Source organism: Sciurus vulgaris, assembly GCF_902686455.1.
Source record: "Sciurus vulgaris genome assembly, chromosome: 1".
Taxonomy (NCBI): Eukaryota; Metazoa; Chordata; class Mammalia; order Rodentia; family Sciuridae; genus Sciurus; species Sciurus vulgaris.
Genome location: NC_136461.1, coordinates 2,326,660 through 2,352,610, shown reverse-complemented (window position 1 = coordinate 2,352,610; position 25,951 = coordinate 2,326,660). Strand labels below are relative to the sequence as shown.

General features: G+C 56.4%; 1 protein-coding gene across 2 annotated transcripts in view; it reads left to right on the top strand.

Annotated features, from left to right (window-relative positions):
• The window catches only part of CEP104 (centrosomal protein 104), a 28,894-nt gene extending 2,943 nt beyond the window's left edge, over positions 1 to 25,951 (top strand). The window contains exons 2-22 of one of the 2 annotated variants that reach the window (XM_079149040.1): positions 90 to 216; positions 2,093 to 2,266; positions 2,600 to 2,738; positions 4,019 to 4,081; positions 4,371 to 4,447; positions 5,651 to 5,819; positions 7,521 to 7,679; positions 8,530 to 8,757; positions 10,693 to 10,890; positions 11,355 to 11,522; positions 12,113 to 12,286; positions 13,738 to 13,914; positions 16,383 to 16,589; positions 17,027 to 17,134; positions 18,127 to 18,163; positions 18,328 to 18,385; positions 18,826 to 18,934; positions 21,273 to 21,411; positions 21,551 to 21,618; positions 24,272 to 24,362; positions 25,573 to 25,951. In XM_079149040.1, coding sequence (XP_079005166.1) covers positions 104 to 216; positions 2,093 to 2,266; positions 2,600 to 2,738; positions 4,019 to 4,081; positions 4,371 to 4,447; positions 5,651 to 5,819; positions 7,521 to 7,679; positions 8,530 to 8,757; positions 10,693 to 10,890; positions 11,355 to 11,522; positions 12,113 to 12,286; positions 13,738 to 13,914; positions 16,383 to 16,589; positions 17,027 to 17,134; positions 18,127 to 18,163; positions 18,328 to 18,385; positions 18,826 to 18,934; positions 21,273 to 21,411; positions 21,551 to 21,618; positions 24,272 to 24,362; positions 25,573 to 25,688 — 2,772 coding nt within the window. In that variant the 5' untranslated portion in view covers positions 90 to 103 and the 3' untranslated portion in view covers positions 25,689 to 25,951. Of the gene's footprint in view, positions 1 to 89; positions 217 to 2,092; positions 2,267 to 2,599; positions 2,739 to 4,018; positions 4,082 to 4,370; positions 4,448 to 5,650; positions 5,820 to 7,520; positions 7,680 to 8,529; positions 8,758 to 10,692; positions 10,891 to 11,354; positions 11,523 to 12,112; positions 12,287 to 13,737; positions 13,915 to 16,382; positions 16,590 to 17,026; positions 17,135 to 18,126; positions 18,164 to 18,327; positions 18,386 to 18,825; positions 18,935 to 21,272; positions 21,412 to 21,550; positions 21,619 to 21,761; positions 22,045 to 24,271; positions 24,363 to 25,572 lie in introns of those variants that run through there. The other variant, XM_079149041.1, reaches the window with a different exon arrangement.

The window sequence follows — 25,951 nt, the reverse complement described above, 5'->3', positions numbered from 1 at the left end:
CCTGTGAACTCTAGTGTGCACCAGCCAAGCATGAACTGACACCTCAGGGGTTAGTGGATTCCTTAAAGAAGTCTTCCTGTTCTAAACAGCCCAAGCCTGCAGGATGCCCCACAAGATCGGATTTGTCGTGGTCAGCTCCTCTGGACACGAGGATGGCTTCAGTGCCCGAGAACTGATGATCCATGCACCGACCGTCAGTGGGTGGAGGTCCCCAAGGTGAGGCGGGCTGGGCGATAGCGTGGGTTCCTCAGCAGCAGTGGATGCCTTTCAGTAACCTGGACATCATGAGCTACAAGATAGTCACATTGTACAGCAGTGTGATGTATCTTGTTCTGTGATGGGATTCTTTCCTTTTTGTCTGTTTATTTGCTGGTCTGGCAGAGTACGATGCCATACACTGGTAATCCCAACAACCTGGGAGACCAGAGGAGTCCACATTCAAGGCCTGGATGGGCCTGGACCTTTGGGTCCAGCTGTGGGCAGGCGGGAGCTGGGTCGGGGTGCTTTTTCCCGCCACACTGCACGCCTTCTCGATGTCTGTGGAGCTGTGGCTCTCCACTGGCTGTGGGTCACTCGGCAGTGTCCAGGCGAGGCTCCCTCACGAGCAGTGCCTTCCAAAGCCGTGACTGTGAGGACCTAGGGGAGGGAGCTGGGAAGGTGGGAGGACCAGGAAGGGGTGCATTGGGGACACTGGGCCAAACAGAAGGCTTGGAGCAACGTGAAAACGGTGTGGCCGGGCAAGGTCACAGCCAAGGGGGAGATGTGGCCCTTGGCACTGGGAAGTACAGAGTGACCTTCATGAGGGTGACCTGTGGGCTGTGGCACAGGGAGAAGGGCTCGAGAAGGCAGTGGTGGCTGCAGGCAGCGTGACATTTGAATGAATGGGGACCCCTAGAGAGGGACACAGTCATGGATGTGCTCTTGAGTTGGGGCTTTCTGGACTGTGTGTGTCATGTGAGTGCTGGCCAGGGGAACAGAGAGGTAGTCTCAGATGCCAGGTCCTCAGAGGGCTGGCTCTGCCCACTGCAGGGAAATGGACCTGAGGGCACACGGCAGGAAGCTGCTGCATTGGGTGGTGGAGCCCGTCTGCATATTTCCGGGGTGAGATGTGGGGCCTCAGAGGAGGCTTCAGGGGGTGGGGCTGTGTCGATGACAGGAAGGCACACCTGCAGGGCACTGGGCACTCCTGACCACCCTGTCCCTCAGTGTCCTTCACTCATGGGCCTGGGGACCCCCATGGTCCTGTCCGCTGCGTGCTTGCTGGCTAATGTAGGTCCTTGCTGCCTCTAAGCATTACTTGTGTCCACCGTCCCAACCAGTCAGTGCCCTGAGAAGTCAATGTTGGCTGATTGGCTCTCTGATCGCTTCTCACTTACCGGCTTCGTGTGTTGTATACTTCTGAGCAAAATTAGAAGAACCAAGGCTGGGCTTCTCCCTACATCACTGTGCACTTGTGGCAGGCCCTCAGATCCCATGACCAGGTTGATCTGTCAGCTTTCCATCACTGTGGAAAGCACCATCTCAAAGGGAGAAAGGTTTATTTTAGCTCACAATTTCAGAGGTCACTCAGCCCTATGCTTTGGGCCTGTGGTGAAGCAAGCCGAGGCACAGGCTTCAGGAGCCTGTCCAGGTCATGGAAGCCAGGAAGCAGCAAGATGGGGCCAGGGGCTGGGCTCCAGCTTCCCCTCCAAGGGCCACACACCCAGAGACCAGCTTCCTCCACCAAGTCCCTCCTGAAGGTTCCATGCTGAGGTGGTGACCCAGGGGGTTTATCAAGAACTTGACTCCTGTGGAAAAGCCTTGGGCTCCACCTTGCCCACCACTGTAGCCTCTGGAGATTGGTTCGTTTGTTCCATGGTAAACCTCAGGTCCCCTTCAGCCATGGGTGCAGCTGCCAGGAGTAGTGTTTCTGCCGGGCAACTGGCAGATGGACCACCCCAAGACAGCCTTCAGCTCTGTCCCGGAAAGCTCCAAGAAGAGCCCTGTGGCCACCTGTCCACAGGGCCATGGGTTCCCCTGCTGCGACTGGAAGCTCAGCATCTGGGGACTCTGCAGTCGTGCCTCAGAAAAACAAAGGTGCGTTTGCTTTCAGATTCTGCCAGTTCCCGCAAGAAATCGTCCTTCAGATGGTAGAGAGGTGTCGAATAAGAAAGCTGCAGCTGCTTGCACACCAGTACATGATCTCGAGCAAAATCGAGTTCTACATCAGCGAAAGCTTGCCCGAATATTTTGTACCCTATCAAGCAGAGCGATTTCGGAGACTTGGGTAAGAATGAAATGCAAAATTTTAATGGTGATTTTTAGTCTGACCAGTTCTACCTCAGAACTCTTAAGAACTAGTGAATTCCCCTTACTTTTGGTCCCATGTAGCATTACTAACACCTGCCTGGTACTAGGTGGGCAGAACTGCTGTGTGATCATGTCTACTGATGCCTGCAGCCAATTCTGCTTTGCAGGGAGAGAGCTTTTCAGAAACACTAACTAGAATCTGGGGCTTTCCTAGGCTGCTCAGCCCAAGCTTAGCTTTTTTTGAAGCCTGCTGAGCAGCAGGAGCCAGAGGCAGTTTGATTTCAAGTTAGTGCTGGGTGTTGCCTTTCAGCTATGTCTCCCTCTGCGATAACCAGAAGACTGGCTGCAAAGCCCGCGAGCTCAAGTCGGTGTACGTGGATGCAGTGGGGCAGTTTCTTAAGCTGATATTTCACCAGAACCATGTCAACAAGTACAACATCTATAACCAGGTAAGCACAACGCACGGCACCTGCAGCTGTACACCCGCCTCCACACCTGCCCAGGCGTCCTCACTTGGGTGTTCAAGCCTCTCTTCTAATCTTCTAAGAAGGACCTTTAATGTGTGACCATAGCCCTCTAGACTCAGGATGGAAAGGAATGTAAGAGAGTCCATGGAAGTTTTTACATCACTTGCATGCGGTGGGTTAATATTTTGGCAAAAACCACCCCCACCTTTCTCATTTCTTCAGTGTGCCTGCTAGAACACAGTGGCTGTGTAGCCAGCACTGCCCGCTGTCAGACAGCACTGCTCTGGATGAGCCCTCTGGACAGAGAAGAGGCAAACCCTGGGGACAGGGCCCATGTAGAGGCTCTCAGCCCCAGCAGCTCATTCTTGGTCCTCTTCCACCCACCCTTTCTTTTGATAAATGAATTAGAAATCAACTGTGTTCAAAGCAGTCTTGTTGACACAAATAATTACAGCATTCCCTGCCCCTCCAAGAATACGAGCATACCAAGGAATCACACCTTCATACCAAGCAAGTGAGTTGGAAGTGAGCTCTGGGCCAGCAGCAGTGTGACCTGGCAGCAGGCTGAGAGCGATGCCTGCTGCTTGGTCCCTGTCATCTGCTGTGTTCACTGGTAACACCCTGCTTAGGCACTGAGCCCGCCATGACTTTCAGTGATGGGGATAGCGATGGGAATATGCCTCCTCCCCCATCGGTGAGGATCAGTGACCCAGTGACCTCAGCCAAGTTCATCTGTTTTCTTTTCATGGTCTTAATTTATCATATGGTTATGCCCTCTGAACTCGACCTTGAGTTTGATACAGGCTGTGATAACTTTAGGAGTGTTTAGCTAATAGTTTTAAACAGTTAAAATAACCACTTGATTCAGCTTTCAAATGCCAATTTACATAATTAATTTAAAAATCTATGATGTTGAGCTGCGCCTGAAACCCCAGCAACTTGGGAGGCTGAGGCAGGAGGATGGATCGAAAGTTCAAAGCCAGCCTCAGCAACTTAACAGAACCCTCTTTCAAAATAAAAAATAAAAAGGCTGAGGAAGCAGCTCAGTGCTTAAGGCCCCTGGGTTCAATCCCTGGTATGAATAAAACAAAACAAAACAAAACAAAAAATTCGTTTTCTGTGTGATAGGGTAACCTTCACAGTTAACGCACTTTGGTACGCCTCATCTCCCCATCTGATGAGTCTTACGTCAGTTTGTTATAAAGGATGGAAGCCCTCTCAAACATTTTATACTTATTTCTGCTGATTTTACTTTTCCTTAGGTTGCTTTGGTTGCTGTAAATATCATTGGAGACCCTGCAGATTTTGGTGATGAAAGCAATGTTGTAAGTTGGAGCTATTTAATTCCTAAGGAAGAAAATGTATTTCAAATGGGATCATTTATTTTCATCACAGAAAGCGTCATTTTTTAAATATTTATAAATAGAGTGAATCATTGTCAGATAATTTTAGTGGCTGTAGTCTAATAACTTTTTTTACTTCAGAATTTTAGCTCTCTCTCCCAAAGAGTAGGATCGCCACATCTTGCTGACCTTTCTATCAAATTTTCGTGAAGTTAGAATTTCATGTTGTACCTGTGTGCTGAGGTTCCAAGCAGATGCTTTTCTCCTGAAGACCTCTAGGGAGAAGTTGATTGACCATTATCTGGGGCACAACACGGAGGATCCAGCCCTCGAGGGGACTTACACTGGGTAAGTGCCCTGCCCACCTCTCCACCCTGGCTTGAGGCTAGCATGAGCTTCCTCTGAGTCACCATGTCTCCTTGCTAAAGGATTCTGGGTTCCGAGGCATCTAAGTGCAGTTTAGAGCTGGACCAGCCCCTGATGGGCTCGTCTTAAATACACATCAAGAGCGGCTGGGGAGATAGCTCAGTTGGTAAAGTGCTTGCCTTGCAAGCACAGGGTCCTGGGTTCGATCCCCAGCACCACAAAAAAAAAAAAAAAAAAAAAAAAAAAAAAAGTAAGAGCGAGGCCATTGTGTTCATTAGTGCCCCGGGCTGATGGGCATTGAAGTCAGACTGAGGTCCCTGGGGGCCCAGCTCTGCCCTCCATCACTTGGCGTTTCACTGGCACAGGCAGATTTATAGGTGAGATTCAGAGATACTGATCGGCCCAAATTATCAAACTCAAGACTTCAATTTGTGGCTCCTTTAAAAGTCAAATTCACCTCAGGTAGTTCTCCACTCAGGTAGTTCTCCGCCAGTCCCTTGCTCCCTGGTGGCTCGTCCTTTACAGGAACAGTTGAGCACACTTCACTTCCCAGCCCCCTCTTTCCCCTCACAGTCACGAGCCGGGATCTGAGGAGCCCTGCTGCACCTCGCGCATCACCTGCTCTTGCCCTGCTGCGTCTTGTGGGACACAGTATTTACACAGTGCTCGTTGGAGCACAGGGCCCCATCCCAGAGGCTCTCCAGCCTAAAGAAAGCAGGAGTTCAAAACAGCACCGGTTCCTCTTCTCTGGCAGCAGCTTGCCAATAAAGAAGGGGCAGACATTTTAAATTTTAATAGAAATTTCACATTAGTCCATGATTTTGGGGGGTAATTTCACTTTCATCCCTGGAGTCTGCTCACAGGAAGTTATTAACATTCGCACCATTTGAACAAATCTGGAGTCCGTTGTTGGGGCCTGTCTGCCCCGGGCGCCAGCCTACCTTCCAACAGAGCTCCTCCCATCTTCAAGGGCCGCAGCCAGGCCAGGTGGAGGAGGCAGCCACTGCTGAGTCAGAAAGGCCCTGGACGACTTCTCTGGGCCTCGGCTCTGGGGCACAGGAAACGCCAGGCTCGGTGGGTGGCACTTTCTCCACAGGCTGCTCTGCATGGAGCGCCGAGGGCTTGCCTGCCACAGCAGCATCCCCAGGAGAGAAGCAAGCCCTGACACATGCACTTCTCTCCTAGGAGGTCTGACTATATCTCTCCATTGGACGACTTGGCTTTTGACATGTACCAAGATCCTGAGGTTGCGCAGATAATACGCAAGTTGGACGAAAGGAAGCGGGAAGCTGTCCAAAGGGAGCGCTATGATCACGCCAAGAAACTGAAGCAAGCTATCGCTGACCTGCAGAAGGTACTGCCTCTGGGAGCCCTTGCCTGTGCCTGTGAAGGCCTCTTGGCTCTAACAAAGCTGCGGGTTCCTACAAGCTGAGGGTTGGGGTGGGGTCTAGTTCTCCACCAGGGAGAGTTAAGGAGGGAGGAGCACCTTGAAAATACACTTGGCTGCCACTGTGCAGAGCCGGACCCTTGCCCCAGCCGGCGGTGGTGAGGATGCTCTCTCAGAAGCTCTGATGGATTTCTGGCTTTATCAGGAGCCAGGATAGCAAAGCAACGTTGCTGTTGCAGATAACGTGGCCTTTCCACATCTCTGTGCTGACCCCTCCCTGCACAGGACCTACACAGTCTCCGCCTCTGTTGAGCCCCTTCCAGGTGTCCCCTCTGCAGGTGTCCCCTCTCCAGTTGTCCCCTCTGCAGGTGTCGCCTCTCCAGGTGTCCCCTCTGCAGTTGTCCCCTCTGCAGGTGTCGCCTCTCCAGGTGTCCCCTCTCCAGGTGTCCCCTCTCCAGTTGTCCCCTCTCCAGGTGTCCCCTCTCCAGTTGTCCCCTCTGCAGTTGTCCCCTCTGCAGGTGTCCCCTCTCCAGGTGTCCCCTCTCCAGGTGTCCCCTCTGCAGGTGTCGCCTCTGCAGGTGTCACCTCTCCAGGTGTCCCCTCTGCAGGTGTCCCCTCTGCAGGTGTCCCCTCTCCGGGTGTCCCCTCTGCAGGTGTCGCCTCTCCGGGTGTCCCCTCTGCAGGTGTCGCCTCTTCGGGTGTCCCCTCTGCAGGTGTCCCCTCTCCAGTTGTCCCCTCTGCAGTTGTCCCCTCTGCAGGTGTCGCCTCTCCAGGTGTCCCCTCTCCAGGTGTCCCCTCTCCAGTTGTCCCCTCTCCAGGTGTCCCCTCTCCAGTTGTCCCCTCTGCAGTTGTCCCCTCTGCAGGTGTCGCCTCTCCAGGTGTCCCCTCTGCAGGTGTCCCCTCTCCAGTTGTCCCCTCTCCAGGTGTCGCCTCTCCAGTTGTCCCCTCTGCAGGTGTCGCCTCTCCAGGTGTCCCCTCTGCAGGTGTCCCCTTTGCAGGTGTCGCCTCTCCAGGTGTCCCCTCTACAGGTGTCCCCTCTGCAGGTGTCCCCTCTGCAGGTGTCGCCTCTCCAGGTGTCCCCTCTGCAGGTGTCCCCTCTCCAGGTGTCCCCTCTCCAGGTGTCCCCTCTGCAGGTGTCCCCTCTCCAGGTGTCCCCTCTCCAGGTGTCCCCTCTGCAGGTGTCGCCTCTCCAGGTGTCCCCTCTCCAGGTGTCCCCTCTGCAGGTGTCCCCTCTCCAGGTGTCCCCTCTCCAGTTGTCCCCTCTGCAGGTGTCGCCTCTGCAGGTGTCACCTCTCCAGGTGTCCCCTCTGCAGGTGTCCCCTCTCCAGTTGTCCCCTCTCCAGGTGTCCCCTCTGCAGGTGTCGCCTCTCCAGGTGTCCCCTCTCCAGGTGTCCCCTCTGCAGGTGTCCCCTCTGCAGGTGTCCCCTCTGCAGGTGTCGCCTCTCCAGGTGTCCCCTCTGCAGGTGTCCCCTCTGCAGGTGTCGCCTCTCCAGGTGTCCCCTCTCCAGGTGTCCCCTCTGCAGGTGTCGCCTCTCCAGGTGTCCCCTCTCCAGGTGTCCCCTCTCCAGGTGTCCCCTCTCCAGGTGTCCCCTCTCCAGGTGTCCTCTTGTGAGCGGCTGGTGAGAGCCACTCCGTTTTGAAGCCACAGACAAACGCCCTGTGCTGCAGGTGGGTGAGCGCCTGGGGCGGTACGAGGTGGAGAAGCGCTGTGCGGTAGAGAAGGAGGACTACGACCTGGCCAAGGAGAAGAAGCAGCAGATGGCAAGCTACCGCGCCCAGGTGTACGAGCAGCTGGAGCTGCACGGCCTCCTGCACAGCCAGCTGGAGGTCAGGCCCCGTGACGTGGTGGTAAATGGGCGTTGGGCCTGTGGCTGAGACAGGCAGGCCTCGCAGCCAAGGAGGTGGTGGGTGACTGGGGCCGGAGGGTGGGCGCTACACTTGCCAGCGGGTCCCTCTCCCTGCCAGCCCGGCTCTCACGTTTGTGTGGGGCATGGGGCTTTCCCACCTGCCGGGCCGTGAGGAGGAAGTGCGCCCACGGGTGGAGGCGGGTTTCACGCAGGCGCCCTGCCTCTGACTGACAGCTCACACGGCAGGTGGGCGCCCATCCAGCAGGCGAGGAAGCCGAGCCCCGAGACTCGGGGCAGTGGGAGCACAGGCTGCCCAGTTCTCACCCGGCCCTCCTCCTGGCTGCTGAGCTCAGACCAATGCTGGACAGCTGTTGCCTCCACATCTGGGCTGGGTGAAGGGGAGCAGTGAGACCCCCTGTCTGAGACCCCAGGCACCGTGCCCAGGTGTGGTGACCTAGGTTGGTTCTGCCCTTTATGGTTGTGCAGAATCACTTGGCCCTCGGAATGGCAGAGCCTGGTTCTGAGCACAGGCCTCTCGGGTTCACCCCAGCGCCTCCTACCACAGGCCCGCTTGTGCAGGCACAAACCCATGCCCATGGCGGGACTGGTGCGCCCGCGGTCTGTGTTCAGCACGTAGCTGAGGAGAACACAGCAGGGAAGCCACCGACTCAGGCCGGGCCGGTGGCCATGTTCTCAGAGCTTTTCTTTGAACTGCATCATGCTGAGGCCCCTCTCCCAGCACAGCCTTCCTCCAGTCGCTCCTCAGGGCATGGATGGCAGCTCCAGGCGGCCATGGCACTTGAAATGCAATGTCCCTTCCTTTCCTCCAGGTGCGGAGGCCTTTGGACTTGCCCCTCCAGCCCCTGGTTCCTTTCAGCAGTCCTCACCACCAGCAGCCTGTGCCCGCCCTGCCACAGCCAGAAGAAGCGGCACCCGCACACCAGCGTGCAGACCCCTTCCTGCAGGAGAAGCCCGCGTCCTGTTCCCCCGCCCCTTCTCCTCCTCGCGCTGCAGCAGACCAGCTGCTGCCCGCCGCAGGCCCGCCTCCACGGAGCAACGTGGGTAGCTCTGTTCCATGCTGGGACTTTATTCCACAGGTGTTCACCAAAGACCCGTGCTGGGTCAGGTGAGCATCCAGGGCAGGAGAAGCAGGAGCGCCCCAGGTGGCCACGCCCCTCCTGCCCAAGTTCTGGGGGGACTGAAGGCTGAGGCTAGAGCCAGCGGGAGCAGGAGCCACGGAGCCAGGCCCCTGGGAGGAACTATCTGCAGTTCTCTACGGCCAGTTCCCGGCCCGCCCCTGGCCTGTGTTCTCCCACATCCTCCTGCCTCTCAGCCTCTGCTTTCTGGGTAAAGACACAAACTTTCTTATAGCATCGATCAAAGAGTAGAATGCCTGTCACACCAGCGAGCCACCTCACACCTGGTAAAGTCTGTGCTGGCCCCTGTGCCTGTGAGAACGTTCTGTGCTGTGAGTGACAGGACACCGGGGTCTTATTAGCTCTGGTGACTAGCCGTTTAGGAGGTTCTGCGGGTCTCAGGGTTAGTCAGCTGAATGCTGAACTGTGTCCTTAGTACCTGGTTTCTTCTGGGCCAGCATCACCCCCGGGCTGCAGCCTGCATGCACCTGTGCCAGCTGAGGGAGAGGAGTGTCCCGCTCCAAGCACTGTCCGCATGTTTACCCAGTTAGATGAGCCATAGTCACACACGCCAGCCTGGGAGCAGCAGCCAGGACCGGGGAGGGGCAGTGTGATGGGTCATCAGGGTCTTCTTGGGGCTTCTGGCACCAGCCATGCCCCAGAGAGTGCCCACTGCAGAGCCTGCATGCCACGTCTCTGGCTTGACCCAGAGAGTGCCCACTGCAGAGCCTGCATGCCACGTCTCAGTGGCTTGACCCAGAGAGTGCCCACTGCAGAGCCTGCGTGCCACGTCGCAGTGGCTTGACCCAGAGAGTACCCACTGCAGAGCCTACGTGCCACGTCTCTGGCTTGACCCATAGAGTGCCCACTGCAGAGCCTGCGTGCTACGTCTCTGGCTTGTCCCAGAGAGTGCCCACTGCAGAGCCTGCGTGCCACGTCTCTGCTTGTCCCAGAGAGTGCCCACTGCAGAGCCTGCGTGCCACGTCTCTGCTTGTCCCAGAGAGTGCCCACTGCAGAGCCTGCGTGCCACGTCTCTGCTTGTCCCTAGGCTCTGACTACTTCAGTTTCACACTCGCAGCCACCTTCCCTTATTGCATCAGTGTTTGGTCGCTTCAGACCAGATTTCAGAACGCAAGACACATGCCCACTGCGCACGCGCACTCACTGCCTTGGTGAGCCCCAGCAGTGGACAGCAGCCTTGCCCACTGCAGGGTCAGTGTTCTTGCCTCTTTCTCCTCTCTTAGTCACTTAACTGCCTGAAACCCCGCTGTGGTCTTTCTCATTTGATCATGGGCCTGCAAGCCCGTGAGGGCAGAGACCGTCTCGTTCATTTTTCTTCCCGTATCATGGCACATGCAGAACAGTGCCTGGTGCACATTAGGTGCCCATGGATATTCGTGGGAGCATTGGGTGAGTGGAATAGGCAGCTGCCTGACCAGGGTCTTGAGTACTGCACAGAAAGCCTGTGTGAAGATTCTTTGACTTGGGCTGCCTGGGTTAGTCCAAAGCCATCGGATAGTGAGCATGTTAGTAAAGTCAGGTTGGTGCTTACTTTTCAGCAGTAAACTAAGCAAAGATCAGCGATCTTGTCAGGAAAAAAATGTAGTACCTTGCTTTACTTTCACAATGTCCACATCAGTTGAACTAAAATTGCTACTGGCCAAGTCTGTGCTGCTTCATTATGGCGAGCTGAGAAGGGGTCAGGAGGGCTCATCCGACTTTCCCAGTTACTCTCTGTCTGCTGTTCTTCTAATCTGATACTGGTGTTGAGCAAAGTACTACCTTTCGGACCACGCACTCTCCCGGTGAGAGCAGAGGCTGTGGGAGGGTCACTGGGTGCTGTTCTCTGGCCTGCAGGTGGAGACCCTGCCCTACGACGAGCGACCTCTCCCTGCCACTCGCAAGCAGCAGGCAGACGTGTTGGCAGAACCAGAAACGAGCGAGGCCGACCTCAGCACTGCGCGGAGAGGAGGCGTGTCAGGGGAGCCGGAGCCCCTGAGTGAGAAGGCCCTGCGGGAAGCCGGCTCTGCAATCGAAGTGCTCGGGGAGACCTTGGTGAGAAGGGCAGCGGCCAGGCACCAGGAGGAGCAGGGGCCCACGGCCTCCCACAGCCTCCCCTGGAAAGCCTCCTGCTCATCAGTAGTCGTAGAACCTGCACGGACGTGGCAGAGACCTCCAATGTATGAAAGAGGGCCATCCCTCCTGCTTGCAGACCTCCCTCCTGGGAGCACAGCTGATCACAGTGCCAGGTGGCAGGGAAGGGCCCACAGCTGTCCTCGCCTGCCCGCCCCCTCCTCGAGGGGCCTCTTGGGTTGGTGGTGCTCTCCGTGTTAGCACGGCCTTCCTTCCCCCCAGAAACTGTCCCTAGATGCACACATTCTGCCAAGGGCTTGTTGCCAGAAAAGGACCTTAGTTTTACACGCACACACATGCTTCTGCATCGTGCAGTCCTGGAAGCAGGCAGGTGATGGGACCTGTCCCTCCTGAAGCAAGACCAAGCATGGCTCTGTTCCTGGCAGGTCGCCGGGGCCTATTCCAAGACCTGGTCCTGCCGAGAGGACGCGCTGCTTGGTCTGTGTAGAAGGCTGATGGAGGTGCCTGTTGGTACCCCGAAAGAAGACGTGAAGAACACACTGAGAGCATCCGTCTTTCTTGTCAGAAAAGCCATGAAGGACATTGTGACCTCGGTGAGTCTCAGCTTACTGGCACAGGTGACATGCCCCTCCACAGTAGACCAGAGCAGCTGAGGGGCAGCCTGCCCTTTGACCTAGGTGACTGGGAGTGAAGGCTGTCTCGCAAGATGAAGGGCAGGTGAGGTCTGAGACGGCGCCCCTGCTTCATCATCGCTGTCCCTGGCTCAGCCAGCTCTCCCACAGTCCCCAGCAGCCGTGGGCAGAGGCTGACTGGCCACTGCCAGCAAACTTGGTTTGTGGTCTCATTTCTGGAGTTGTGGTCTTCTGACTCCACATGACCCTAAGAACAAGCGCCACCGCGTGACCCTGGCTGCGGCTGTACGAAGCTGGCCCTGTGGACCAGGGCATTGGACGGCTGGTGTCCAGGGAGTCCCCAAGCTCTCCCGGCACAGTAAGGGGGGTAGGGTGCTTCTAGGCTCAGGGCACAGTCCTTAGGGAGCGGGCGTCGGCTTCCATCCTCAGCACCTCAGACAACGGTGTGGTTTTCAGTGCGACCTGCACGTTTACTAGTAATGGTGGATTTTGTGTTTGCTCTTGGCAAGATCCAGTTATAACAGCTCCTCTGTTTTTATTCCATTTCTTAGGTCTTTCAGGCTTCTTTGAAATTATTGAAAATGATGATTACTCAGTATATTCCCAAACATCAACTGAGTAAGCTTGAGACAGCTCACTGCGTGGACAGAACCATTCCTGTTGTGCTTGCCAGAACCGGAGATTCCTCCGCCCGCCTCCGCGTCATGGCTTCAAATTTTATTCAGGTCTGAACTTTACCATAGAACTTGAAACCCTGGGCAGTGAACACACTTCTGCACCAAACACACCTCCTCCAGGCGGGCTGCTGTGGGAAACGCAGGAGGCGCAGGGAGCAGGCCTGTGTGGCACACACCAAGCCTGGGAAGGGTTTCACCTCCCTAGTGTGGCCTAGAGCTTCTTGAGTCGAGGGCTTCGGAAAGTCCGCGAGCACCTCAGCCAGCTGTGCAGGATCTTGTGAGGGTACACGTCTTTCTTTGAAAGGAATCCAGTGCTTTCTTCCTTTCTCTAAAACCTCCGGAGCTCCAGAACTAGTTTCAATTAAGAAATTTAAATTTTCAGAGAAAATGAATAAGCAAAAGTAAGCACTATAATATTAACAAGAAAGTAAAACTAAGCCACGTGGAACTGCCACCCTGCCTTGTGAACATAGCCCAGGATCCGGAAAGTTTTGTCACCTTTCAAAAACAGGTCAGAAATGAGAGCATGTTGTACTTCGGTTCTTTTTTTTTTTTTTTTTTTTTTACTTACTTATTGTGAGTTTTTTGATTTTTTTGTTTTGTTTTTTGTTTTCTGTTTTCCTTGAGAGAGAGGGTCTGGCTGTGTTGCCCAGGCTGGCCTGAACTGCTGGTCTCGAGAACTCCTCCGTCTCTTCCCCCTCCGCCTCCATGCTGCGCCCTGTCCTGTGTTGATTTCTGAGCAGTCGAGAGGTGCTAGGATCTTCCACTTGTGGTGGCCCTCTGTGCAGGGTGCTCTGCGCTGGCCTGCGTCCTCAGTCTTTTTATTCATAATGTTCTTGGAGACAGGCTCTCGCTTAACTGCCCAGGCTTCCTCAGCCTCCTGAGTCTCTGGGGTTACAGGCGTGGCCACTGAGCCTGGCAGGACAACCCACAGTGGACATTGGGAGTGAAGGGCACTCCACGGGCCCCCTGGTGACTTGGGGCCTCCTTACAACTGGGCAGCTCCTGGCTGTCTGAGGGGTTTGCCGTCCATGCTTGGCTGGAGAAAGCGCGTTTGCTTTTCCTGTCTGTGCAGCCACTCATGGCCCAAGGACACAGACTTGTGCTGGCCAGCTGAGAGCTGAGTCTAGAGGCCAGGACCCAAGAGGTGACGAGCAGATCTCCTCCTCACAGCTTAAACGCTTGGTGATTTGTTTCTCTGCAGTGGCTAATTAAATCACAGACACTCTGGCCATAGAAAGCCCTGTTTGTTTCCACATTTAAATACATAATCATGATACATTTCTTCGTTTCATCGTGTTAACCAGAGAATTATACATTGTTACTCCCTTGGTTGACATGAAATACCAAAATAATGGCCCCCCCATACAAGACTGTAATTGTTTTAGAATTTTAGAAATCAGGGAGCCTTTTCTTGAGATTGAGGAGCACTGAAAACAGAACCCTTTGGCTTTGGGCCGTTCCTGCAGGCGCCCACCAACCCTATTGGCTTTCCACAGGAGGTGGCCTTGTTTGAGGAGGTGAAGCCTCTCCAGATCATCCCAACCTACTTGGTGCAGCCCTTAAAAGCCAACTGCTCGGCTCATCTGGCCATGAGTCAGATGGACCTCCTGGCCCGGCTGCTGAGGGACCTGGGCACCGGGAGCACGGGCTTCACAGTGGACAACGTGATGAAGGTGAGCCACCTTGTGCCACATGCCAGCACTGTGGCCCTGAGCGTGGAGGCTTCTGCCAGTGTTTGACGAGCAAATGCATGTGTGGTTTCATGCCAGCGTGTGAGGGCCCCACTGTCTTCCTGCACCAGCCCCTCATCCATGGTGTGTGGTGTGTACAGATGCTGGTCTGTGGTGGGAAGCAGTCTGAAAGGCCTTGTGGAAAGTGGACTTAGCCTCCACCTAGCCTGCAGGCTCCTCTGCACACTGCGACCACCTGTGAACACAGCAGATCACCACACCACTCCAGAGACCCAGGCCTGCCCATGGGCCCTTCTTGCTCAAACTGCCCATCCTGTGCTGAGTTGAGCTCTGTCTCTTGCCTTGTCGGAGGCCCCTGGCTGTAGCCCAAGCATACCAATACTCTAATCACTCCCTTCTGTTTCTTCTGTGCTGCCAGCTCAGTCGGCCTGTATCTGCCTTCTGAGTCACAGACCGCAAGCAGCCATTTTGCCCCGCAAGGTGTGGTGCCGCCATCTCTCCTGCCCACAGCAGCACTCCACTCCAGGTCAGCTGCAGCTCTGCTGGAGAGGGCTCTGGTGCAGCAACAGATGCCCACAGTTCACCAGCCCAGAGCAAGTTGACGCAGTTTGCAAGGACAGAGGAGCTCTGCTCCCTGCGGTCACTCGAGGACTCAGTGTCCTTCGAGGGTGACGCCACCTCCATGGCACTGAGTAGGGGAAGGTGCCCAAAGCATTATGGAAAGTTCCCACTGGGTGCCCGGAGCATCGTGGGGAGCTCCCACTGGGTGCCCGGAGCATCGTGGGGAGCTCCCACTGGGTGCCCGGAGCATCGTGGGGAGCTCCCACTGGGTGCCCGGAGCATCGTGGGGAGCTCCCACTGGGTGCCTGACTCCAGGAGACGAGCAGTGGTAAGACTGTGTGCTAGGAGCAGAGCAAGCTGGTGTGGTGGGTTCTGGTTCAGGTGGAGGGAAACGACGAGAAATTCAGTAAGAGGTAAGGTGGGGAAGCAGCAGGGGAGTCCGGGAGTGGACAGGCATCAGACCATGCGCAGGTGGCCAGCCTCAGGATCGACCACACCTTGCTCCTACAGGGAGCTCGGGGAGGTCAGAAGGGAGCCCACAAGGATCACCTGGAAGTCTGTTAGACTGTCAGGAACTGCCGTGGTCCTGTCTGGGGCATCCTGACGTGTGCGGCCGAGTCTGAAGGGCCTCCAGCAGCAGGATCCTGGCACCTGCCGTCACACGGGGCTCCGTCTGGTGGTGCAAAGGAGGGGGACCTGGGTCAGCATGGGTGTCCACAAGTGCAGGAGCGACCAGTGGAGGAGGAACACTCCCGCTGGAATCAGAGGGCAGCGAAGGCCTGAGGGAGGACGGGGAGCAGGTGGTGGGTGGACGGAAGGCGCTGAGGGCGGAAGGGCTGGCAGAGAAGGAGCACAGACGTACGCTGGAAAGGCAGCGGTGACGACCGGAGCTCAGCACCCTTAGGCCAGGCCTTCTCGCGTGGGGTGATGGTCAATGACAAGATCTGGGGTGGAACCCAACAGTGTGTGCCTCAGGTTGGGCCTGGTGGACATGAGGAGGCCCGGGTGCCCAAGGGACCATCAGGGAGACGCTGCTTTTCTACACACGTCAACGTCAGCCCGGGACTGGAGACGTGCAGTGTGCTGCGTTCACATGCACAACACCAAGAGCCATGGAAGTGAAGGAAAGGGACAGGGATGAGTGGTGTGTGTGGGCCTGGAAACCTGCACTGGGCGGGAGGAGAGAGTTCTGGAATAAGCATGTGTGCTATTTGTGACCTTCAAGCAAAAGACCTGTGTGCACAGATGCTCATTCAGCCTGAGCACCTCAGCAGCACACACAGGAGCCAGGGGACCAGGCGCCTCCAAGGAGGAGCCAGGGGACCTGAGAGGCACCCGGAGGAACCACACAGCAGCCACAGCACTGCACTTATTACAAACAGAAAGGCCCAAAACAGGCAGCAGAATTAAAGCATTGGTAAATCTAGATGGGAGAGCCATGCGGTTTGTTTCTCTCCTCTTCAACATATTTGAAATATTTTGTAATACTTAATATGAAGGTTATGGTGCTAGGCGTAGTGGTTTGTGCCTGTAGTCCCAGCTACTCGGGAGGCTGAGGCAGGAGGATGGGAAGTTCAAGGCTAGCCTGGGCAACTCAGCAAGGTCCTATCTCAAAACTAAAAAGGTCTGGGGACATAGTTCTAATGATGAAGGATTTAACTTAAAAAGAATACCTCTTAATACATTAATACAATATAAACAAACATGAGTTTAACTCTGTGTGCAAGATCAACTATGAGAATAGTTGCCATCTTGATATATGGCATTGTGTTTGTTTTTTCTTTATTTTTCAAATTTTTATAATGAACCTGTATTTCTTTTATGCTGGAAAAAATTAACTTAGATCGTGAGGACCCATAACAAGAGAAACCTCCCCTCTTTGCTTCCAGTTTGCAGTGAGCGCCCTAGAGCACAGAGTATTTGAGGTTCGGGAGACAGCGGTCAGAATCATTCTGGACATGTACAGACAGCACCAGGCTCTTACCCTCGAGTACCTTCCTCCAGATGACAGCAACACGCGCAGGAACATTCTCTACAAAACTCTTTTTGAGGGATTTGCTAAGATAGATGGCAGGCCCACAGATGCTGAAGTGAAGGTGAGTTAACAACCTTCGTGAAAGTGTGTGTGGTCGGAGCGTGTTTTAGGAAATTGGTTAGAACATGAGTGAATAACCCATGTGAGGGGCCCTGTGCTCAGGAAGCACAGGGCCGGGCTCAGGCTGCGTTCCCGGCTCAGGGCCTGACCCACTACTCCTACGTGGGAGGCCTCGTTCCCTCACTGTGAACAGCGGTGGTTGGCAGTGTCTATGAATGACCATGTATTCAATCGACCTGGAGAACTTAGTTGCATCATACTAGTCTCAGTGAACCCTGTGATGTGTAAAAACGTGATTTATGTGCTGTTGGCTCCCAACATCTGAGACTGCCCCACAAAGCTGTTTTCCCAAAAAGGAAATTTTTTTTTTTCTTTTTCTCTTTTTTCTTTTCTTTTTTTTTTTTTTTTTTTTTTTTTTTTTTTTTTTTTTTTAACCAGGCACAGAAGAGAGCAGCTACAGAAGAAGCAGAAAAACAGAAGAAAGAAGAAATCAAAGTTCTGCAAGGGCAGCTGGCAGTGCTGCAGGAGATGCAGACCCAAGTCCAGGTTGGCAGAGTCAGTCTATCTTATGCCAGAGCTTTTCAGTTGGAATCCACTACTATACAGACAAAGGTGCTTGACCGGCTTGTGGGTTACACAGGTGCTTGAGAGGCTTGTGGGTTATGCAGGTGGTAGACAGATGCAGGTGCTTGACAGGCTTGTGGGTTATGCAGGTGATGGACAGACGCAGGTTCTTGACTGGCTTGTGGGTTATGCAGGTGAGGGACAGATGCAGATGCTTGACTGGCTTGTGAGTTATGCAGGCGATGGGATCTTTTTCCTTTATTGTTGTTTGTGAATTGGTTCAGGGTCAATTTTTTTAAAAAGTCTGCTGGGTAGATGGAATTAGACATTGAATATTCTGCTCTGCCAGGAAAATGGAGGGAAGAGACAAGGAAGGGAGAAAGCCCCCTGCCTCCTCCAGAGGCAAAGTAGAAATGTGCACCTGAATCTGAAGATTGCAGAGGAAGATTTGGAGTCACCTTCTAGGTCAGGTGGTGTCCTCTATGGGGAGCCTGGGTTGTGTTTGGTTGGATAGGAATGCGTTCCTTCCAAACTGCTGTGCTTATGGGATTTAAATTAGTTGTGATTAAGTTCCTGAAGCTGAAGGAAAGTTTCCTTTAAGAAGAGAGCGTCAGCGAGTCAGGAGGTTGGTGGTGATGGGGGCTCCGGGTGCGGTGAGTGCGTCCACCAGCAGGACGCCTGCTGCAGCATGGGCCAGTGAGGAGGCATGGTCAGGAGTGGGTAAGGGAGCCCCCTGCAGGCAAGCAAGGGCCACACAGCACTTCCCAAGCTGGGGCAAGGGCAGGGGCAGGCAGGAGCATGCCTTGTCCATGCTGGACTACAGCCCTCGTGCATGTGGCTGCACCACGGGGCTCCCCCGGGCCCACGGGTTCGCGCTGGTCTTTGTTCCAAATGTGCACAAGTGAGGAGACAGTGTGGACTATGGCCCACAACGACCACAGATTCATCCCTGACCCTTCTGTTTTGTGTCCTAGGAAAAGGACAGCAATGCCTCGCAGCCCAAGAACCAGGGTAGGTGTCTGCACCATGGCGCCCACTTGGAGGCCCTGGGCCCCAGCATGCATCGCGCCCCTTGTCTGTGCCCTCTTACGCAGCACATTTCCTGACAAACTGCTACTGAACTTCAGGCATTTCTACAAATAGCTTTTAACTTGTCCTCTCTTAACTTCTTCAAGGACGGAAAGCAGCCCCACCTGAGGCTCAGGAAACTCCTGGTGACCATTACCTGGACAAGTGAGTCACTGCCCTGACCTGCCAGTGGGGCACAGAGGAGCCCCTGGGAGCCATGGAGAGACACCTTCTCCTGGGCTCACTGTGACCAGTCGACCGTGGGCTCTTCTCCATGACTTATAAAGCCTGGAAAATTGCCCTGAGCCGACGAGCACCAGCTGAGCCAGGCGAGACCACCTTGCCTGTCCTGTGGCTGCAAGTGCTGTTCACCACTCAGCGGCCAAGACAGAGCGCAGGGGACCGAGGGGGATGTCTCTCCTGTGTGCGCAGCGACCCTGGCACACTTCGCTCTGAGGGGCCCTGAGCTCGTTCCCTGACCACTGCAGATCAGGACAGAGGGACTGCCTCGGATGGCGGGCCCAGGCCCTGGGGTGGAGGTGAATCAGGAGTCCCTCCCTGAGCAAGGGCCGGGCCTTCACCTGCGCTCCTCCTGTGCCCTTTAGCCTGTGCATTTTCTGTGGGGAGAGGAGCGAGTCCTTCACTGAAGAAGGCCTGGACCTCCACTACTGGAAGCACTGCCTCATGCTGACCAGATGCCACCACTGCAGACAGGTCAGGCTTTGGGAGGCCACGTCGCAGTCGCCCCAGGCCTCATAGTCCCAGGCAGAGCTCTGAGAGGAGCAGTGGAGGCCTGCGCGGGGCCTCGCCCGCAGCGCCACAGGCTGTCAGAGGCTCTAGGTGTCGCCACCGCCCTTCGGGCCTCCCAGAGGTTGCACTGCCTGATTCACCACCTGGCCAGCTGGCGGTGTTGCCCGGGGGCCTTAGGAGAGTGGAGACCCACAGCATGCTGCCGTGTGGCAGGTGGACGGTCCTGCTCTGCCGTGCCCTGGCTCCAGTGCCCGGGGGTGTTGAGCACTCAGCTGTAGCGCGGTGCAGGCTGCTTGGGACGCCTGTTAACGATGCTGCTCTGCATCAGAGCACATGCACTCCTTGCTGGCTGCTGGGCCAAGGAGTGCCGTGGGGTGGCCATGCCAGCTCATGGCCCTGGAGGCAGAGGCCACAACGGGAGAGGCCGCCCAGACACACACAGGACGGCCTCCAGCACAGTGCCCTGTGGTATGAGGCGCAGTGCTGCCCGGTGCTCAGCCCTCAGCCACCTCTTCTGGGAAGGGCCTCTGGTCTCCTGCCCACCAGACAGCAGCCGGTCTGTTCTCAGTCTGAGCTGAGGCCTGTGGGCAGGGGGACTCTTCCGCCTCGCGCGTCTGTGTGGCTCACGCTTCTGTGCCGTGTTCTGACATCTTCCTTCTACAGTGGGCCCTCCTTTTCTTTTCCTGAAAGTAAAGTAACTGTTTTTGAAACAGAAGCAGCAGAGCTCCTACAGAGAGGGGTCCCAGGTTGGCTGTGGCTGAGTTGCTGCCGCCTAGGGGTCTGTCTGGTGTTGCTGGAGGTGATGGCTTTTAGGGAGGGGAGTTTCTCCGTCCACTCAGACCGAGACACTGCCCATCACACCCCTGTCCAGCTGGGATGTCATGTGCTTGGTCACACACTGCCGGCCCATCCGATGCTTTGCCCGGGCGTCATTGGGTGCGGTCGCCACCCTGTCTGCCCATCATTTTTCTGGCTCCAACACTCATTCCCTCTCTGAAGAAGTCTCTCTGACCTGCCATTCGGGACTTGGGTGATGGCTGCTCTAGCTTCTTCAGGCTGGACGGGGGCTTTGGTAGGGGAATGGCAGTCAGAGGCCTCTGTGGGCCCCTTGCAAATGGAATTCTGTTTTGGATTTTGTTGGTAGGGCCATTTGTAGCTTGGGCCTGTCTGCATCAGGGTACCCCAGAGGTCATGGTGGCCATTGGTGTGACTGGACAGGGCACACGTAGAGCAGGGGTCATGCTAAGACAGCCGAGCACTACCATCTGTAAACAGTACAAAACAGTCAGTGTCATCAGCCAGTCCCTAAAAACCATGAAGACAGTGGCTCATTAAAGCTCAGGGCAGGGTCCAGCATGTCGCTGATCCGTGAGGCCGTTTGACACTGGAGAAACAGCAGTTTTTCGGCATATTCACAGCATTTAGCTTTCCTTCTTAAAGACAGAGAACCAAGTAGACAGTGGACTTCTGTCCTTCGCCCTGAGACTCGCTCAGGCCCACAGGGAGGAGCTGATGGGCGGATCTGCCCTCGGAGCTGTTGCTCCTCCCTCTGGAAGCTCCGACTCTGACTCCCACAGTGAGCAGCGTTCCCTTGCACAGAGTTTTAGGGTGATGTCAGCGGTGACGGCACCCTGTTTATGCACATCCTTAGAAATGCTGGGGGGCTAGGGCACAGCCCAGTGGCAGGGCACTGCTCGGCTTGCTCAGAGCCCTGGGGTCAGTCTCCAGCAACCCCCTCTCCCCACACAAGAAAAGCGGCTTGTGGCGGCACATGCCTGCAACCCAGCTTCTGGGGACTTGGACCCCAGAACAGGAGGCTGAGGTAGGAGAGTCACAAGTTCAAGGTCAGCCTGACAACTTAACAAGATCCTATCTTAAAAGGGGCTGGGGCTGGCCCTGGCAGATGCCCATCATGTAGAGCACCCCTGGGTCCAATCCCTAGTGCTGCAGAGAAGGAAAGAAATGCTGAGGAGCCAGGGCCACATTGAGCCACTGAGCTGCTCCACCCTGGAGCATCACACTCCAGCTGCAGCCTCCCATCCCTGCCCCTTAGTGTGACCTCGAACGGTACCCAGGGGACATGGCAAGGGGGACATAGTGTTCCTACAAAGTGTAGCAGATGACTAGAGTCCCACTGTGGGACAAGCACCCAAGGTCAGAGGCTCCCTGGCTTGCCTTCACCTGGGGATGACACAGGAGCCGCCCTGCGGGTATCCTGCCAGGACCCAGGCACCGGCCCTGCGGGTGGCCCTGGCAGGACACTCAGCATCTCAGCCACACGCCTGTGTGTCTCGGAGTCCAGGTGGTCGAGATCTCCAGCCTGACAGAGCATCTGCTGACAGAATGTGACAAAAAGGACGCGTTTGGAAAGTGCCACCGCTGCAGCGAGGCTGTGCCGAAAGAGGAGCTGCCCGAGCACATAAAGATGAAGGCGTGCCACCGTGAGTGCCCTCGCCCAGCGGCCCCCGGCAGGGCCTGCACGGCTGGCACCTGTGCAAGCAGGCAGCCCCTGTGTCCTATTCCTCTGCCTGCTTTCAAGTGTGGCAAGGAGCCCAGTCTTTTCCATTTCCATCCTTTCAGCCGCCAAATCAGAGAAGCTGGCCAACCGGTGCCCTTTGTGCCATGAGAACTTCACACCTGGAGAAGAGGTGAGAGGTGTCCCCCGGGGCGTGAGCAGCATGGAGGTGAGCATAGCCCTGGCCGCTGCCAAGGCGGCGTGCGGGGCACCCTGGGAGCACTGTCCCCAGCTGTCTCCTCTCTGCCCACGGACTCCCCTGCCTGTCATCAGCAGATCCAGACAGCGCCTGGCATCCCGGCACCGAGCTTTCTGGACTCGGCCCCAGGGCGGGTCTGTGCTCCCGGCCCTGCACCAGGCCGGCTGCTGCACAGGGAAGCGCATCTGCGCCAGCACCCAGGGCACAGCACTCACGTGGCCGCCGCTGCTCTCTCCTTACAGTCCCTCCAATGAAGAGAGGAGGCCCCCGTCCTCTGGGGCCTCTGCAATCTGAGTCCTGGGGTGTCCCTGGCTGGGGGCGGGCGCAACAGGCTCTCCATCAGGAGGCGGCAGAGTACTCTGGTTCTGTCACTCCTCCACTCAGTAGCCGAACGTTCTTCAACTGAACCACACCTGTCCTCAGTCACCTGGGGTTCGATTTCACACGAGGAAGGCGGAATCACACCTCAGTTCCTTAAAGCAGTCAAGTCTGGCATCTTCCAGGGTAGCTCAGAGGTGTCCAAATAGGAAGTCAGGGCAGCTGCTTGGTCCGGACATGTCTGGACACTGCACTGGAGACCTCGCCTCTGCCAACCAGCTGCTCTTCCCTGGGCTCCCCAGGTTTTTGGTCTGACCCTCCTAGCCTCAGGCATGTCTCCTGTCTGGTTCTCTGCCCCAGGCCTGGCTCCCTCACACCCTCCCTGCTGCTGGGCAGGTCCTTGTGTCCAGGCTGCTCGATGACCCCAGCATCTGCTCCTCACCCTCCTGCCAGGGCCCTCTTCAGCCTCTCTGCCTTGCATCTGTCTCCTTCCTCCTGAGAGCCCCGTTCCCAGTACCCTGGAGACAGTCAGGCCACAGCTGGTGGTGCCTGTGCTCTGCCCACCCTGCACGCAGGACAGCCTCCGCAGCAGCAGCCTCCCACCCAGCGCAGGGAGAGGTGCTGGGACTCAGTCTAGTCCACAAGTGACAAGAGTAGGGTCTGCTGGCCTCGGTCACTTGGCTTAGCTCCAGTTGATCGTGCCTCCAGCAGTCAAGACATATACGTAAGACACGTGTCTCCCAAATCCATATAATCAGGCATGCGGCACAGAGAGCACAGAGGGCTGAGGCTGCTGTCCTGTCCCTCACTGCCCCTTTCCTTCCTTTGTCTACTGTGAGTGGGTCTTGCATGCAGGCAGAAGCACTCTCTCCAGCCTGAGGAACCCAGGAACCTCGTTCTGACGGCTGCCTCACTCACCTGTTCCTGTGGTTCCCATGGTCCCTCCGGGCAATTGTCTGCCGCAGGCAGCTAGCGGCCTCCTTCCTCAAGCCTCTTCCCCCAGCATGTGCTTGGCCTCAGTGCCGCCCGTGTGGTTGGCAGTGGCCACAAGGCAGCCAGAAGCTACTGCTGCCTTCCACCTGCTGTCCGCACACCAACTGCCTGTGCTGTGACGTGGCCACACACTCCGTGGCAAGAGCAGGCGATCTTACCACCCTGGCCTCCCCGAGCCAGTTGGGACAGGCTGAGCTGGCTCTCCTTGCTGTTGGCAAGGCTGCAGGCTGAGCTAGGAAGCGCCTGCTTCTCCAGCTTCTGGCAGGAATCTCTTCTTGTGGTCATCCAACCAGACCCTGTTCTCCTGCCCACTGAGCGCCAGCACCTCTCCCAGCTCCCAGACCCCAAGCCCTGCCCATGGGTTTGGCATGCAGCCACTCCAAGTCAGCAGGGGAGGGGTGGGCCAGGTGCCCATGATGCTGACCAGCCAGGTGAGCATGAGAGGCACCTTTGCTTTAGCCGCATGAAGGTCTGTGGGCCTGGAGAGACCAGGGCAAGGTCTGACGGAGTGGGCTGGGGCCGTCACTGCCGTGAGATGGGGTTGAGTGACCAGTGGCCATGTCTTACGATGGTGGTCATGGGGTGCAGGGAGTAGGTCAGTGGAAGACCACTTTCCTGGCACACACAGACCCTGTATTCCATCCTCAGTGCCACAAAAATACATATAAAATACTATACAGGCACCTTAGCACAGATGCTGCAGGGAGCATGGGGAGAGACTGGGACGGCCAGACCTGCAGGGCTGTGTGTGTGGCCGAAGAAATGTGCTCTGCACCCTAGCAGCACCCCTCATGGCGTCCTGAGGGAGGGAGGCAATCAGGATCCTCTGTGGAGGAAGTTTACATAAATTTCAAAACCAGGCCCATGTAAACAGCACTTCTTTTCTATTTTCAGGGCCAAGGACCAAACTGAGGGCCTTGCACATACTAGGCAAGCTCTCTGCCACTGAGCTAAATCCCAGCCCCAAACCACATTCTTCAGGGACTTGAGGAGAAGCAAGGATGAGGAGAGTGGAGCCCAGCAGGACCCAGGGCTGCCCCTAGGAGTGTGCCTGCTGCGTGGGGCTCCAGCAGGGCACTCTGCTTCCACTCCTGACCACGTGCACTTGCATGCTCTCACGAAGGCCTCCCCTGTGGTAGCACAGACCAGGCCAGGCACAGGCAGGGCACAAGGACCTTTGCAGCTCTTGCTGGTGGAGGAGCCTGGGGTGTTGTCAGGGACAGTGAGTCGTCCTGGTGGCCAGGTGGGCATGCTGCTGCCTCCTCTCTCACTGCAGGCATGGAAGGTGCACCTGATGGGCCCCGCTGGCTGCACGAGGAACCTACGCAAGACACACATCCTGCACAAGGCCCAGGCTCCACTCCCAGGTGAGGTTTGTGCCCCACGCAGGCCTCAGAGCTCTGATTTTTGAATTAGCATCCCTGGTTGATGTTCTGGTTCCTTAATGAGCAGCAGGCCAATCATGCAACCAAGCCCCTCTCCACCCACCATGGCTGCTTTTCCCAGACCCCAGAGACACTGCTCCACAGTGGCCAGGCACTCGTAGGTGACATGCTGCTCCTCGGCACTTTGCACAAGACCACCTAAAGGATTCGGAAACAGAGGTAGACGCGTGGAGAGCCGCTGTCTATTGTCTTAAAGTCGCCAGTTGAGCCCTTTGTTTCTGGGTTTGGATTCCTCATAAGAAACACACCTTTGGTTAGGAAACCGTCCAGGCCGGAGACTCCTGCACACTTACTGCAGGTGTGGCATGTAGGGTAGGTGGTGTGGTGCGCTGGCCCCTGCGCGGCCCTCCTGTGGCAGAGGTCATCCTTGTCCCGCTCCTACGAGTGAGTGGTGGAGCCCCAGGCGCTCCGCCAGGAGACTCGCCTCAGCTGCACCGCTACTCTGCTCGTGCCTGGGGCCGTGCTTTTACAACGACGGGGTGGGCAGATGACTGGCCCTGTTCTGCCTCTGGCCCTGGCCGTGTCTGCTCTCCCCCGAGACGGCGCTTTCCTCTCCTGCTGCCAGTGAACACCTGCGTCTGTGGCCCACACAGCTCCTCACACTGCACCTGTCTCCATCAGCTTTTTTGCTGCTGTGACCAAAAGAGCTGACAGGAACAATTTTAGAGCAGGAAGTTTATATGGGGCTCAAGTTTCAGAGGTCTCAGTCCCTAGATGGCCCACTCCATTGCTCTGGGCCTGAGGTGAGGCAAAATCCCACGGTGGAGGAAAGCAGCCCAGGACATGACAGCTGGGGAGAGACTGAGCTCAGCTCATCAGGGACAAAGTCTGCCCCCCACAACCCCTCCTCCAGCCTTGCCCAACCTGCCCACAGCGCATCCAGTTCTCCATCGAGCAGACTGGTGCCTGATGAGGCAAGGCTGCTGCAGCCCGAGGTTCCACCTCTGCCGTCTCACACCCAGACCTCTGCTGAGTGGCTGATGTCCACTGTGCTGGCACCACCAGGCTGGGAGACCCCATTGTCCCAGGCCTCAGCTGGTCTGCGCAGGGGTTCCTCCTGCCACTCACGCTGCCACCACAGGCATGAACCCCGTCCTAATGCAGTCCCATGTCTGTGTCTTTTGTGCTGCAGGTAAAGGCCCCACAGGAACCAAGTCAGGCAGCTCAGGAGCAAAGTCTGGAAGCAAGATCCCCACCCCAAAGGGAGGCCTGAGCAAAAGCTCCAACAGGACACACACAAAGCGGTGACACACGGGCCTTCCGTGCCCTCTCCACCTGGGACTGGGCACGTCTCCTCAAACTCTTCTGGACCTTCCAGCCCTGTCTGTCCCTGCTGTCCTAGGCCTCTCGTGCCCAGGTCTCGGCAGTCCAAGGGCAACGTATGTGAATCTGACCAAAGAGCCCCACAGTCAGGCCCCCTGCCCTGCGTGCTGAGCTCTGGTCCTGCCTTCTGTTAGGAGAGGAGCACGCGCCAGAAGCCACTGCTCAGGGAGGACCAGCACAAGCAGAGC